We start from the raw sequence: 16,004 nt of genomic DNA, 5'->3' as shown, positions 1-16,004 counted from the left end.
CCAGAGGCTGTCAGGCTGTGTCGGGTCTGAGGCAAGTCTGGGAATTTTTTTTGGCAATGACTGTGGTTTTCTTCCTCAGTCCTACATGCACTGAGTTTGTGTATGGAACTTCACAGACTTTAAGTTTTTGTTTTGTTTTGTTTTTAGTAAAATGACTAGTTACCAAATATTAGAGAACCTTACAAATTACCTAATTCAAACTTTCCCCACTTCACACGATGCTTAGAGGTTTTCCAGTTCCTCAGAGAGCAGAATACAAGGAAAGTACTTAAACAGAAGCATGTGGGAGAAATTTTGAGGAAAAAACTCCCAGATGGGAAAAATGGTTAAGTATTAGAATACGATATGAGGCTGTGGAAACTAATTTAACTCTCTTTCCTGCTCCCCTTCTTCCTGTTTAAGTTTCTGAAAACAGGGCTAATTCTCACTGAATAATTTAAATTAGGCTGACTTTCCCACTATCCAACAATGGAATGGGAGATCTCAGGAAGGAGTGATAGCTCAAGAAGAGGCTGGAGTAGAAGGGATTTCTTTCTGTGGTCAACTCAACTCAACAACACGAATAACAATGACAATAAAACCCAACATTTATTGAATACTTTCTACCTGCCCCACATTTTACCTGGATTATCTCATTTAATTCTCCACAACAGCCTCATATGGAAGATAATATTATTAGCTCCATTTTAAAAATAAGGAAACCAAAGCATAAATAAGTAAATAATTTGTCTCATGTTATAAGTAAAAGAGCTGGAATTTGGACCTAGACAGTTTGACACCAGAAGACACCTTTTTTGTTTAAAAAAAAATAAAAAAAGCTTTATTAGACTAACACTGACATGAAATAAAGTGCACATAAATTTTGATATATATATACCCCGTGAAACCATTATCATGCTCAAGATAATAAACATATTACCGCCATCCCCAAGTTTCCTAAGTACCTTAAAAGCGATTGTAAATCCCTTCCTGGCCCTCTCCCAAACCATCCAACCAACAATCTGCCTTGTGTCAATATACATTAGTGTTTGCATTTCCTAAAATTATATATAGTACATGGCATGCTACAATATATCTGCCTTTTTTCACTCAACATTTTTTTTTTAATTCAGCCATGTTGTAGCATGTACCAATAATTTATTTATTTTTATTGCAGAGTAGTATTCCCTCATATAAATATACCACTATTTGTTCATCCATTCATCTGTTGATGGACATCTGGGTTGTTCCCTATTTTTGTCTTTTACAAATAAAGCTGCTATAAATATTTGTGTACGAGTCTTTGGACATATACATCCATTTCTCCGAGGAAATAATCTAAGAGCGGAACGGGTAGAGCATGGTGATAGGTATATGTTTAACTTTTCTAGAAAATGCAAATTGTTTTCCAAAGTGGTTGTACTATTTTGCATTCCAACCAGCAAGGTATGAGACTACCAGCTCCTCTACGTTCTTGCTAACAATTGGTATGGCCAATCTTTTAAATTTTTCGCTATTCTAAAAAGTGCATATAGGTATGTCATTGTGGTTTTCAATTTGCATTTTCCTAATGACTGGTAAAGCTGAGCATCATTTCATGTGTTTTCAGTGTATCTTCTTTGGCAAAGTGACCATTCAATATATTGCACATTTTTTTTTTTTTTTTGTGGGGTGGGGGATGTTTTGTTTTCTTATTATTCAATTGTGAGAGTTCTTTATATATTCTGGACACAACTCACCTTATCAAGTATATGATTTTGAAATATTTTCTTGCAGTATGTGGCTTCTTTCTATTAAGAGTGACTTTTATAGAACATAAATTTTTAATTTTGAGGAACTCTAATTTATCATTTCTAAAAACAGATTGGGCTTTGTCATATCTAAGAAATCCTGCCTAACTAACCCAAGTTCAAAATAGGCTTACAGGTTTGTTTTAAACTGTGGTGTACGATAAGCTTTAGACAATTATCATATATAGTGCAAGGTGTGGAATGAAGTGCTTTTTCTCCCTGTATGGAATAATCAATTATTCAAACACTATTTGTTGAAAAAATTATCATTTTGAAAATCAATTGTCCATATACATACATATATATATATATATATATATATATATGATATACACATACATATATATTTATACATATATAAAACTAAACTAATATGTATATATATGATATACATATACATATATAAAACTAAACAGAGATAAATGAAATGAATATGTATATGTAGGTCTATTTCTAGATTTCGTTTCATTTATCTCTGTTTAGTTTTATATCATGACTACTCTCTCGATTCTTCTAGTTTTATAAAATGTGTTAAAATCAGAAATAGTTACTATTCCAACTTTGTTCTTTACAGAATTGTTTAGTCTATTGTGGGACCTTAGTATTTACATGAGTTTGTTAATGTCCATCTACAAAATAGTGCATTAGAATTTGACTGACATTGCATTGAATCCACAGATCAACTTGAAGAGGACTGACCTAACAACATTGAGTCTTCCAACCCATGAACATGATATATCTTCCCATTTATTTAGTTTTATTGCTTGCAGGGTACAGGTTCTTCACATTTTCCCCCAGGTTTATCCCTAAGTGTTTCATATTTTTGATGCCATTATATTTATTTTTAGTTTCCAATTGTTTGCTATTAATATATAAAAATGTTTGTTGTATATTGATCTTGTATCCTGCAAACTTGCTAAAAATCACTTATTCTAGTAGCTTTTTGGTAAATTTTGTTGGATATTCTACATAGGCATGCATGTTATCTTCTTTTACAACTTTCCCTTCTCTTAAATGCTTTACTGTATTGGCTAGAATCTTCAATAAAATGCTGAATAAATGTAGTGGGAGCCAACTAGGCCTAGAGTTGTGTTAATGGAAAGGTTTTGAAATACAAGTTTAATTTGTGTATGACTATTTCTCCATTAGTGAGCTTTGGTAGTCTATGTATTCCAAGAAATCTGTTCAGTTCATCCAAGTTGTCAAATTTATTGGTATAAAGTTTTTCACAATATTTCCCTATTGTTCTAGTATCTGTAGAATCAGTAGTGATGTCACTTAACTCACTCCTGACATTGAATATTTGTCTTTTCTTTCTTCTTTCCTGATCATTCTGGCTAAAGATTTATCAATTTTATTGGTCTTCTCAAAGAACTAGCTTTTGGTTTCATTCATTTTTTTCTACTGATTTTCTGAGCACACAAATTTTTAAAATTATGAAATACTTCAAACTTGCAGAAAATATAGGCTATTATAACACATACCTACTCTCTAGATTTTTAAAAGTTAACGTTATTTCATAAACTTTACAACCAAAGTCTCTTTTTCTACCTACTCATCAAAATTAAAATCTTTTTTCCCTCCCTTCTCAAAAGTAATGTCTCTTATCCACTATGCTGCTGACACTGGTGTTTATTGTTCTTATTTGTTTCTGAAATGTGAATACCATATCTCTTTGCATTCATTAAAAATGTATGGTACTACCACATTGGGTGGTTTAAAATTTACAAAAAAGGTGCACATTACATCCTACTACAATCATGTTTTCACCCAACATTGCACTTTCAGGTTTTACCCATGTAGAGTCATGCAGTTCTAATTCACATATTTCACCTGTGGCACAGTATTCCACTGTATAAATATACTAGTTTACCTACTCAGTTTTTTAATCGATAAGACATTTATTCAGTTTCCAGTTTTCCCATGTCTGATCATACAAACACAAGTATTAGAACCTCTACAGAATGTATATATAGAGTTATTTCTGAGATGTGAGTTGTAAGCATCGTCAACTTTCCTAGAAATTAACTGCTCTTCAAAGTAGTTGTAACAATTTAAACTCCCATCAAGTATATCAATAAGTATGAGCGCTCTCCTTTCCCTACCTGCTTAAAAACACTTGGTATATGAGACTTCTAAACGTTTGCCAACTGATAATATGAAACTGTATCGTGTCTTAGGTTGATCTCACTGATTAATGGTGAGATAGAGTTTACTGGCCATTTAAGTACACCTTCTGGTGAGCTGTCCATATTATTTGCCCATTTTTTCCCTACTGGGTTATCTTTTTCTTGTAGAATTGAAAAAGTTGTTAATCCTTTTGTCGTTTATATGTAAATATCTTCTCCCAATCAATGGCTTATCTTTTAACTTATGGTATCTTTAGTTGTTTGCAGATTTCTTTTTTTTAAAACTTTAAATTTATCAATTTTTTTCTAGGTTATGCCTGACCCTTTACTATTCCGTGTAAATTTTAGGATCATTCTGTCAAGTTCAATGAAAACCGGATGGCGATTCTGATTAAAAACAGACTGACTTCATTAATTAATAGGGAAAAATTAATAATTGCATATTATTTTAAACTGTTATAAGTCTATTAGGGTTTTCTATTTATTCTTGACTTAATATTGGTAATTTATATTTTAAACAAAATTGTTAATCTGTGTTTAGAAAGGTACTTCCAAAAACATCTCCCAGTATTACCTTCTTATTATTTAAATGTCCTATGCATATAATTATGTTTTCATTTTAGTTCTTGATACTTTTATTTGTGCATTCTCTATTTCATTGTTCTTCCTTTAATAGGTTTGTCTATGCTGTTAGTCTTAAAAAATCCAGCTTTTGGCTGAGTCTCTCAACATCTTTAATTAATAAAATGGCCTCTCATTTGTGTGGGGAAAAAAAAAATCCAGCTTTTGTTTTAATCGATTCTTGCCATTATTTGTTTTCTATTTCATCAAATATTTGCTCTGCTCTTTATAATTTTCTTCCTTATAACGTAAAAAGGTAGGAAAAAGAACAGAGTAATTGTTGAGTTGAATGCTTAGCCCCTAAATTTTCTTTCTTCATTAAGCTATATACATTTAATTTCTTTCAGAAACTATTTTTGCTGCATTGCACAAATTTTGACATAATAGTGATTTAGTTGTCATTCAATTTAAAATACTTTATAACGTTATAATTTGTTATTTGAGGCATGACTTATTTAGAAGTGTTTTTAGTCTCCAAACACGTGGATTTGGCGTTTTTTCTTTTAATATTTTCACAACTGATTATTATAACTTTATTATATTGTAGACAGAGACTGTGGTCTGCATGACATACACTCTGGCATTTTTTTGCAACTCTCTTTGTGGCCTAACATATACTCAATTTTTGGATGTGTCCACATGTACTAGAAAAAAAACTATGTATTCTCTAATTACATGCATCTATTAGATTAAGCTTGTAAATTTTATTTAAATCTTCTCAACATAATTCAAAGTAACATTTATGTACAGTAAAGGATCCTAAAAGTAGCATTTTAAACCGCAGTAGTGGCTTGTCTGCATCTTCCCTTAGCCCCCTACAGTCCCTTCTCAGCAGGCAGCTAGAGTGTCTTGTTAAAATCTAAGTCAGATCATATCACGCTTTTGTTCAAAATCCTCCAACGGTTCTGGATCTCATTCAGAACGAGAAACAAAATTGTTAAAATAGTCTTTGCAGACTATATTACAACGTCTTTCATAATAATTGCCCTCCATTTCCACCCCCCAGATCCAAACATTTCTGATCTCATCTCCTGCTTCCTCCCCTAGACTCTACCAGTCAGACTCCGCCGCGGTTCCGTGGGTATTTCTAGAACACGTCAGGCATCCTCTTGCCTCACGGCCTTTGGGACTGTGGCCTGGAATGCTCTTTCTTCAGACAGTCACTTGGCTCATTCCCTTACCTTCTAAGAATCTTGACTCATGGCAGTCCTCTCCTCAGCAAGGCTGTCCCTGACTACGTTTTGAAAATAATTACAACTCCCATCTCACTCCTGGCACTTTATCCCCGCTCCCCTGCTCATTTTTCATGATAGCATTTATCACCTTCTGTGATACTATGTATTTTACGCGTGTATTTAATTATTATCTAGCTCCCCAACTATAATGTTAGCTATACGAGGGCAGAGGTTTTTCTATCTTTTCTTTAATACTTCATCCCCAGCACCTAGACCCTCACCACATGGAGTAGGCACTAACTAAATAGCTGATAAATTAGTAGGGCAGAAATATTCACAGCATCCATAGCGAGCAAACAATTTTGTTGTTCCTGAAGTAAAGATCTAAATTCACGAGTTTCCTATCTCATAGTTTAAACAAACTTAATTTATCAATGGGATTTCTAGCCTAAGATCACTCCTGAATACACTTTATATGGCAATATTATCTGATTATCTGAATAATCTTATTAATGGTCTCCCAATCAAGCATTAATTTGCTAATAAATTCAGTTGTCTCCAGGCAGCAATATCACTAAGACATGTAAAAAGCCCAAGGATATCTTCTTAGCTAGGAAAAAGAAAGCTTGTGAGATAGCCAAATTAAATAGAAAAAAAGTGGAGTCTTGTTTGTTTTTTTGAGCCAAAATGCACTGGTACCTGCAGCCAGTTGCAATTTAGCCACTGAATGGTGGATAACTCATGACAACAGAACAGTATAGAGGAGAGTAAATGCATACAAACAACAATAAATTGGTGATAAGAAAAACACCATCAAATGAAATTAAATGGTTAATGTACTTAGAAAATAGAATTTAAAAATTCAACTGAAAAGTTTTAAGGGTTTTGACTTAAATTTCCTGGATTAAAAAAATAGATTTTAATGTTATTTTTTAACTTTTTGCTTCCCAAAAGACTTTATACAGGTCATTGCTAGATTTTTTAGAATTTCCGCTAGACTTCCTCATGACATTTAAGATTAAAGGATGCCTTGGACATTTCCCTTACCGATTCAACTAATGATCTTGCTTCCTCTTGAGTACAATGGAAAGGACTATCGCATACCTGCACGTTTGTGCTGCAAATGAAAAGAGTATGTTATTATTACACAGGATAAAAGAGGAGCAATCACCAAAAAAGAAAAACAACTCTCCTGCAACGACTATGATTCCAGCTAATGAAAGAACCTGAATGAATATAATTTAGGACAACTGAGATTCTTATACATTCTTTTAGGCAAGGTTAAAAACATTAAGTGCTCCACAGCACTGCACTCTACAAATTAAAAAAAATATATAAATGATAGTAATACAATCTAAATAATCCCCTGCTACATTTAAAACGCTATACCCAAACTACACATCACCTTTACTGAAGAAAATAATAAAAAAAACAAAAAACAAATTTGATCCACAGAATGATGACTGTAAGGAAGAATTTTCTTCTAAGTGAGGTGATAAACATTGTAACTGGCTACTGAAAGATGCTGTGGAATCTATTCCTTAGACAGATATGGAAGATTAAGCTAAGAGTTGTGAGAGAACACCATACGAATATGAAAACTCAGTTTTCTTAGAAGTAAGGAAGTTCAGTATGCATAAGACAGCAGCTCCTCCCATGATCAATAAAGGCTCTATAAAGTCAAAAGCCTTTCCACACAATGGGGAATGGCACGGTATCTCCACAAGCATGGGTGGCAACCCATTATGCATTTCCTACTTCACAGATGAAAGCAGAGGCATCATTCCTCTCAAACATATTAAGTCTGATTTTTAAAAATTTCATCAAAGAAATCAGCAGATTAAAATGGATACAGAAAGAAGTGGTAAGAAGAGAGTTAAAGACCGATAAATTTTTTAAAACAGAAGGGAAAAGTGATTAGCAGATTCCTAACAGAGAGCGCGCGCACACATACACACTTGCCCTCAAGTGGATCTACGGTATATAAGAAATAAAATTTATTTTCACAATGGCTTTGTGAATGTATTGGGATATATAGAATATGAAGATTTGTCTACTTATTTATCTTTTTAACTACATCTGTCTACAATCAGACATTGGATATACAGCAATTATCATAACTCGTCCTTTTGCTTTCTATCCAGACTCAAAATGTGGGATTTATTTTCATTCTTGACATGAATAAAACTGATGAAAGTTGGCAATATCATCTTCAAACTGTTTTGTATTGTCTTCTCTACATCTCATGTTTAAGTAAACTAAAAATTGAAAAAAGTAAGGCCTTATAAGCCAATTTCCCTAAAGAAAGTCAGAACTAAATTTAAAAAAAGGACAAGGCAAAAAAAGAGACACTGCAAAGTTTTAAATGCCAGTCCTCTGAAGAAACCCTGGCATATTGTAAATATGGTATATACGATGTTTTTAACATCATAACTCAACCAAAGTGAAACATTCCTTGGAAATTATGGGAAAATGATGGTGAGAGAACAAGAGTCTTCTCTAAATGTTTCCAGATAAATTATAGAATACCCGATTCAATGTTGTATACATGATAAACATCAAACTATTATTTTAGTATAACTATGTCCCAAATATTACGAGACATATTTATACTAAAAAGATGTATTGCTCTGAAATTTGGATTTAACTGGGTGTCCTATATTTTTATCTGTTAAATCTGATAATTATTTCTAAAGAAACCTTCTACTCCTACAATAAAGCAAAACCATCAACAAAAATAGGAGAAAAGAGACAATATTAAAGCCAGCATTGTAAATTTTTAAAACTCTGAATAATTTTTTAAATATCTCCAGTAAAATATCTTGATGAGGAACCACCAGAACCTAGGAAAACCAAAAGGCTCTGCCATTTTTCACCTTGGACAAATGATTAGTATGCCTGTTTTAAGAATGCAATGAACGGTATATATACATGAACTTAAGAGAGTCTTGTATGATTTATTGATGATAGCCAGTCTGACCAGAGTGAGGTGGTATCTCATTGTGGTTTTTATTTGCATTTCTCTAATGATTAGTGAGGTTAAACATTTTTACATATGTCAGTTGGCCATCTGTACAAGGGACACTTGTCTCATTAGGGAGAATACTTCATGGATGGTGTAGATGCCTGACCACTGCACTGTACACCTGAAGCTGAAGCTGATTAATACTGAATGTCAACTATAATTTAATATAGGATCTGGAGCACAGCATAGGGAACAGAGTCAATGGAATTTTAACAGCTATATACAATGTCAGAGGGGTAGTAGATTGGGGGAAAGGGGTTATCACTTTGTGAGGGGTGTAAATGTCTATTACATTGTTTTGTACACCTGAAACTAAAAAAAAACAAAAAAAACCTTGCATGATATGCTAACATAAAGGTGAACGGGTACAAAGTCCCTTGCTACTATTACTGCACTAGGCACTCAGATTAGCATTTTATCAGCTAAAAATAGTGCCAACTTCCTCACTGACATCCTTTGATTGGTTTAAAGAAAAGTGTGTAATTTGGGTTGCAATACACTTTCCTCAGGATTTAATGAAGTGATTTTTACTTTCAATGTTTGAAGCTACAACAAAAGGCATATTATCAAGAACATTTTTATTTTCTCTGAATCGGACCTTATGTAAAAATAATTAACACTACTTCATATGTATTTATTGATTCAAAAAATTCTTATAATATCTATTAGGGACATTTCTAGATGCTGGGGATACACTATGGAACCACAGAGGCCCCACGGAGCTTATAATATTTAGGGTTCATTTTAGCTCTCAAATCTGACAATGGCCTACAAGAGGAGTAGGTAGCAGAAAATATCACTTAAAGGAAAGATGACTAAGCTGATGGTGTCTACCACAAGTAAGATTAAATATAAGGACTAAAAAGAATGTGCTGCTTTCCGTTTTAAAAGAAGATACCAAATATTTTGTTCTAAATTTATACACATTATAGGGCCCGTACACAATCTTGCTGACCAAAATAAACAAACATGACATTAGAGCAAAAGATGAGCAATACCAAAAATGCTGTGTACAACAAATCCAAGTTGCATTTGAAAACAATAAAAAAGAATATTAATAGATACATAATAGTGCATAATAACTGATCACATCAAAATAGAAATAGAAAATTACCTGCAAATAATAAACAGAAACATAAAAGATGAAATTTACAGCCAGCAATACGGAACTTTAGTAAAGAGAAATTATCCTTTTTCAAGAGAATCTCAATTCAGACAAAGGCCCACACTCATGAGAATTCTTAAAGACAGTGTCCAGGATGTAGATTTGCCAAGGTTTTTCACTCTACAGCAAAGTGGTCAAAGAAAGAGAAGAGAGAAAATTTAAAGAGATAAGAATGACAATGATTTTGGGTCATCATCTCCAGAGTTTGTAGAAGAAAAGTGACACTGAAGTAAATCTACACAAAGTTAAAAGAACTGGAGTTATCTGTATATAGATCAAATACACCTGCCTCTAGAAAAGCAAAAGAAAAAAAAGCAATTTCAAGACCTAAACAATTTGGATACATATTCATTCAGTAAGCATATTTAAACTACCTACCATGTGTCAAGTCCTATCACTAAGTGCTAAGGTACAAACTCAGCGTAGAGCATAAAATAATAAACTGCTCAAGTTCTCATAGAGGTGTGTACAACTACTACGTAAGAGCCAGGTAAGAATACAGTTAATGCTACCCAGAAAGAAATGAAAATTCTTTGCAGAGGTAACATCTAAATTGCTTCTTGAAGAATGAACAGACATTCATGGAAGAAAGACAGTGAGACAGGAGGGGGCAGAACATGAGGCTGGCAAAGTAGGTTTGGACGCATTTTTTAATATAAAGAGCTGGGTTATATACCATAAGTGAGGGGAAATATATGAAGTTTTTAAGCATGAAAATGATAATCATATTTGTCTTTCTCAAAGACAATTCTGATAGTAGTGTATAGAGCACATTAAACAGGAGAGTAGTTGCAATATAAAACAATTTATGAGTATAGAAATGATAAGTTAATTAAAGCAGTTTTACAACTAGAAGGGCATTCAAGACTAAATCAAAACTTGAAAAATTTGGAAGACAAATGGATCAGAATAAGTGATTATTACTGAAGTAAAATAAACTGGTAAAATGAATAGTACATTTCAGATTTCTTTAAAATAGATAAAAAAAACTGTGGCTGAAGAGAGGGTGAAAGGAGTAGTAGCATAAACCCAAATGGCAAAAAACTATATTTGTCCTACAAAAGAGCTTAAAGTTACATTAAGGATAGAAATAATGAAATTATCTCTTATAAAAGAATATGTAGCTTTCAGAGTCAATATTAAACAGTGGAAAAAAAGAATAAAAATAAAACACTCTGAAAAGTATAATTAGTCAAAATATCAATTAAAAAATTTAGTAAATGCAGTGCTCCTGGAAACAGAAGAGTCACCACTGGATTAAAAAACAACAACAACAAATATTTGTTGGCTTTAAAATATCATTCAACAATTTATTCAATTGGTATTTATTAAGTAGCTATTACATGTCAGATAAGAAACATAAAGATGATTAGAGCTTCATCTGCTTTCAAGGAACTTATATTCTAGAGAAGGAGACACATTCATAAAACAAGTACAGCAGTCCCCCTTATCCACCAGGGATATGCTCCAAGACCCTCAGTGGATACCTGAAACCACGGATAGTAACAAACTCTATATATACTATGGTTTTGCCTATACATATGATAAAATTTAATTTGCAAATTCAGTACAGTAAGAGATTAATAACAATAACTAATAATTAAATAGAGCAATTATAACAACATACTGTAATAAAAGTTAGGTGAATGTGGTCTTTCTCTTTCTGATAATCGGTATGATAACTGAGACAGCTACTAAGTGACTAATGGGTGGGGAGCGTATATAGTATAGATATGTTGGACAAAGGGATAACTCACACCCTGGACTAGACAGAGTAGGACCGCGTGAGATTTCATCACACTACTAAGAACAGTGCTCAATTTAAAGCTTATAAATTGTTTATTTCTGGAATTTTCAATGTAATAGTTCAGAGAACAGTTGACTGCAAGCAACTGAAATCACGGAAAGCAAAGCTGCAGATGGGGAGGGGGACTACTGTAGTTAATAGCTGTGGTAGATGCAATGAGAGAAGTACACAGAGGGGCAACATAGAGTGCACTGGCACCTTAGCTGGCACTGGGCTACTATGAGGGAATATTTCCTGGAGAAAATGAAGTCAAAATTAAGTCTTAAAAGGTGAGGAAGTCAGTTAACAAAATGAGAAGACAATCATGGCAAAGGAAACAGAATGAGTAATGGCCTAGAGGTCAGTAACACCATGGTGTTTGTGAGGAGTGACACATGGTCTAAGTTGTTAGAACATAAAATAGGCAAGAAGTGATGGAAAATGAGACTAGACAGGTAGCAGGGGCCAAATCTTAGAAGGCCTTGTTTGCTCTTCTAGAAGTTTGGATTTGATGGTTCTCACACAGAGGCTCATTAGAAGCACCTAGGGAGCTTTTAAAACATAGAGGCTTAGACCATACTCCTTAGCGATCCTGATTCACAAGGTTTAAAGAAGGGGACAATGCATTTGAATTTTCTAACAGTTTCTTTAGGTAATTCAGATGTACTGTGTGTTGTTTGAGAGAACCGCTGTGATAATATAGCCCTAAACTGAACTAAGTGAAGAAGCAGGTTAAACTGGAAGGGGGACACAGTTTGCTAAAGCAGTAACAATACATTTTAAGGAACTAAGGAAAATAAGTAATTCATTCGGTAAAGACAAAGGAAATACAAATTTAATTACTCTGAATATATTTTACAAATCAAATAGTGATAAAAATAATGGAAAAATGAATTAAAATTCTAAAGATTTTGACTTTAAATTATCTAAATGCATATCATTTATACCCAGATATTTATACTGTGATAATTTTTAAGCTGAAAATTTTTAATTTTGTTGTATTCTCTAAAATGGTAGAGGCAGAATATAGCTGCTAAGAGAGAAGCTTTGGAATCTGTCTTAAATTCTGCCTCCACCATCAGTGTGACCTTAGGTCACTTAATCTCAGTGCATTCTCAATTTCCTCATGTGTAAGATGGAGATAATGATACCTATCTTACAGGGTTCTTACGAGTATTAATTAGATAACACATATAAAACACTTAGAACCTGGAAGACAGTATAGAGTTCAATAAATGTCAATTCTTATTAATGAAATCCTTATCATTACCAAGGGTACTACAGTAAAATGACGCCAGAGCTTAGAAATAAGGCTACCCTCGGAGTAAAGATAATTAGAATCAGCACAGAAGTAATGATATCAAGCTGTAGAAAAACTATCCACAGAGATTATCTTCAGCTGTGTAGCTGAGGAGACCTGGGAAACACACAATCCCACCAAGAACTACTGAAGTTTTCAGAAATTATGACTAAGAAAGAGATAAGATACCTCTTCAGACAATTAGAGATCTCTTCTTTTTTAGCTCATCACATTAATATCTGACTATGAAGACTAACTCAGTGTACTGGTTACTAGGATAATCAGGAGTAAAAGACTTCCAATTATATTCCGTTTCTTTGTTAATAAATTATACTATTTAAATTAGAAACAATTGCCTAAATTTTAGGACTATGTTGATGAAAAGCGAGTTGTTTGCATAAGAGGTAAGAAAACAGGAGAATTTCAAAGAGTTGAAGTGTTACTTTAGCTAGCATGAGAAATAGAATGTGAAGCTAAAATGCCCAAGCATTTGTGTCATAAACAAGATGAGCCTTTTGATGACTTAAATAAAATATTCCTTGAGACTATTTCTTTACTCCATCAGACTACTTTATTCTAATGACTTCTCTGATGTCTCTCGTGTTTCCAGACTTTATGCTCCCAAAGAACAGGGACTCTTATTTAAATTGTATTCACAGGAGTAATCCTGTATCAGGACAGGACCTGAAGTAGACCCTCAATCAGTATTTGCTCAGAGTGGATGGCTTCCCAAATTTCTTATGATTCATAGAAAGGAACTATGAAGTTGGGTAGTATCTCCTCTCCAGAATGACCATGTACTTTTACTTCCTACATTTAGGCTTACTAAGAGTCAGCTGTTTTTGTTTCCAAACCTGCTTATGTCAGTTGTCCTTGTTACTACAGATTCATAATGTAAGCAGTAATTATGCTTATAAATGAAGGGAGTGTGGAAAGAGAACTGTTTCTATGAATACTAAGTAGGCTCTAAAACTACTGAGGCTGCTGTCGAGGCTCTAAAAAGCCACAAAAAGGGGAATTACTATAAAAATTTGGTGTCAAGTGAAGTATGGGTAAGGCAACCATAAAAGGTTAGAAAAAAGAACACTAAAAATATGTAAGAGTATTTAATTGTAAGTAGTTTATGGATTACAGGATCTGATCTTTATTTTCTATTATGTATATTATGTTAGAATATATATATATATATATATATAACTTATATAGAAAAGGTCTCAGCCTTATATCCAGAGACTTGTGAATGTTTTAAAGTACAATAAAATGATTGAGCTATATATCAATATTGTTTGGTCCAGATCTTGTTGGACAAGCAGGCTTTCACTGTTCTTATTAAGAAATGACACGGTAGTTATAAGTAAATAAAATAACCATATGTTTACATGTTGAAGAATTACTGTTTTTTACTCTATCTTTGCACATATCATATTACAATAACATTATTATTTTAAATGCCCTCACTAAACTATAAATACCTTGAGAAATGGGACTGTGTCAGTCACTAGCCTCAGAGTGCCAGCACTAGGGAATGCCTTCCAAATAGGTGCTCCATAAGTATTTGCTAAGTGGAAAATAAACTGCAATTCTCTTTTGTAAAAAAAAAAATCAGATCTGAGTAGTATTATATGGCTGTTTAATACCAATTAATAATAAAATAACATTATGTAGAAAAAACAAATTCTTACCAATTTATAGCCCCTCCATCACACTTCTTCATAAGCAATGCTTTCCAACATTCATGAGTAGATTTAATAACTTCAAGAGCAAAAGCCTAGTTCCAAACCAAAAAGAGACAGGAATCACACCATTACAGTAACATAGTATACTAACATTAAATGTACTCTGACAATCAACTGTTAAGAACATGAGTTCTGGAATCAGGCAAACCTGAGTATAAATTCTGACACCCTTATTTACCAGCTGTTTGACTTTGGGCAAGTGACTTCATCTCACTAAATCTTAATTTCTCCCATCTATAAAATGGAATGCAGTGGGGATAATCTGAATCAAGGGTTGGCAAACTAGGACCTGTGGGCCAGACCCAGCCTGCCACCTGTTTTTGTAAATAAAGTTTAACTAAATACAGTCATGCCCATTCATCTGTGCCTGCCTTATGGCTGCTTTAGTGTTACAATGACAGAGTTGAGTAGTTGTGACAGATCGTATGCCCTACAAAGTCTAAAATATTTACTATCTGGTCCTTTACAGAAAAAAGTTTGCCAACTACTAATTCAAATCACACAGTTATTAAAAGAATGAATGAGATGTTGTATGTAAAGTGTTTAGACTAGTTCCTAGTTTGTGAGCAAGCATTCATCTTTTAATTTCATTGTCATCGAAACTGCAGTCTAACTGCATAATCTTATTTTAGACTATCCACTGTCTGAAGGTAGCAAACCTCTTTCCCATTTTCAAAATTTCCTTCGTATGAATTCATGTGGTATCTAAAAATGCAACATCAACAATAGATACACCTCTTGCTAGATATATAATCTAGCAATACCATCTAAGGAAAGCTTGCTTTATTATTCCAAAGCAGAAAATTCTTTATATATTTTCCCAAAATGTTTCTAATTTTTCTTAAGCAGAGTCCCTATGTATTACCTAATTCATACTAGCTCCTTTCTCCCTCTGTGACAACTAAACAAATTATAATAAGAAATTAAGAAAATAGAGAATCTTGGGGGAACCATTCCTAACCACTTCCAGTTTGGTGCTGCCCCTTTCCTCAAATCAATTTTTGCTCAAACTTGTAAAAAGAAAAAAAAAATTTTTGTAATAATAATGGGAAATTTACTTCTAAAAAGTTGGCTCAGGTCTGCTATTGTGTCAGATAAAGGAGAATGGCTTAATTCTAAATGAGGTTGTGCTGGGGTCTCAAGATATGGGACAATAAGTCCAATTTATTATCTTAAAAATACAAGGGAAGATTTTTAAGCTAAATTGCTCAGATAATTGCAATTATTTAGAATTAATTCCAGAACTTGCTTAAAGGATTAGGCAGGAAAAATCTATATTATAGCACAGAGGCCATCCT

General features: G+C 33.2%; 1 protein-coding gene across 3 annotated transcripts in view; it reads right to left on the bottom strand.

Annotated features, from left to right (window-relative positions):
* PPA2 (inorganic pyrophosphatase 2) overlaps positions 1-16,004 on the bottom strand; it is an 84,745-nt gene that overhangs the window by 6,173 nt on the left and 62,568 nt on the right. For 2 of the 3 annotated variants that reach the window (XM_019738933.2, XM_019738932.2), the window contains 2 exons: positions 14,653-14,738; positions 6,742-6,811 (listed from right to left, as the gene is read on the bottom strand). In XM_019738933.2, coding sequence (XP_019594492.2) covers positions 6,742-6,811; positions 14,653-14,738 — 156 coding nt within the window. Of the gene's footprint in view, positions 1-6,741; positions 6,812-9,833; positions 10,005-14,652; positions 14,739-16,004 lie in introns of all 3 variants that reach the window. The other variant, XR_012493160.1, reaches the window with a different exon arrangement.

The sequence above is a fragment of the Rhinolophus sinicus genome, linkage group LG02 (assembly GCF_036562045.2).
Source record: "Rhinolophus sinicus isolate RSC01 linkage group LG02, ASM3656204v1, whole genome shotgun sequence".
Classification (NCBI taxonomy): Eukaryota; Metazoa; Chordata; class Mammalia; order Chiroptera; family Rhinolophidae; genus Rhinolophus; species Rhinolophus sinicus.
This window is presented reverse-complemented; position numbering and strand designations above follow the sequence as displayed.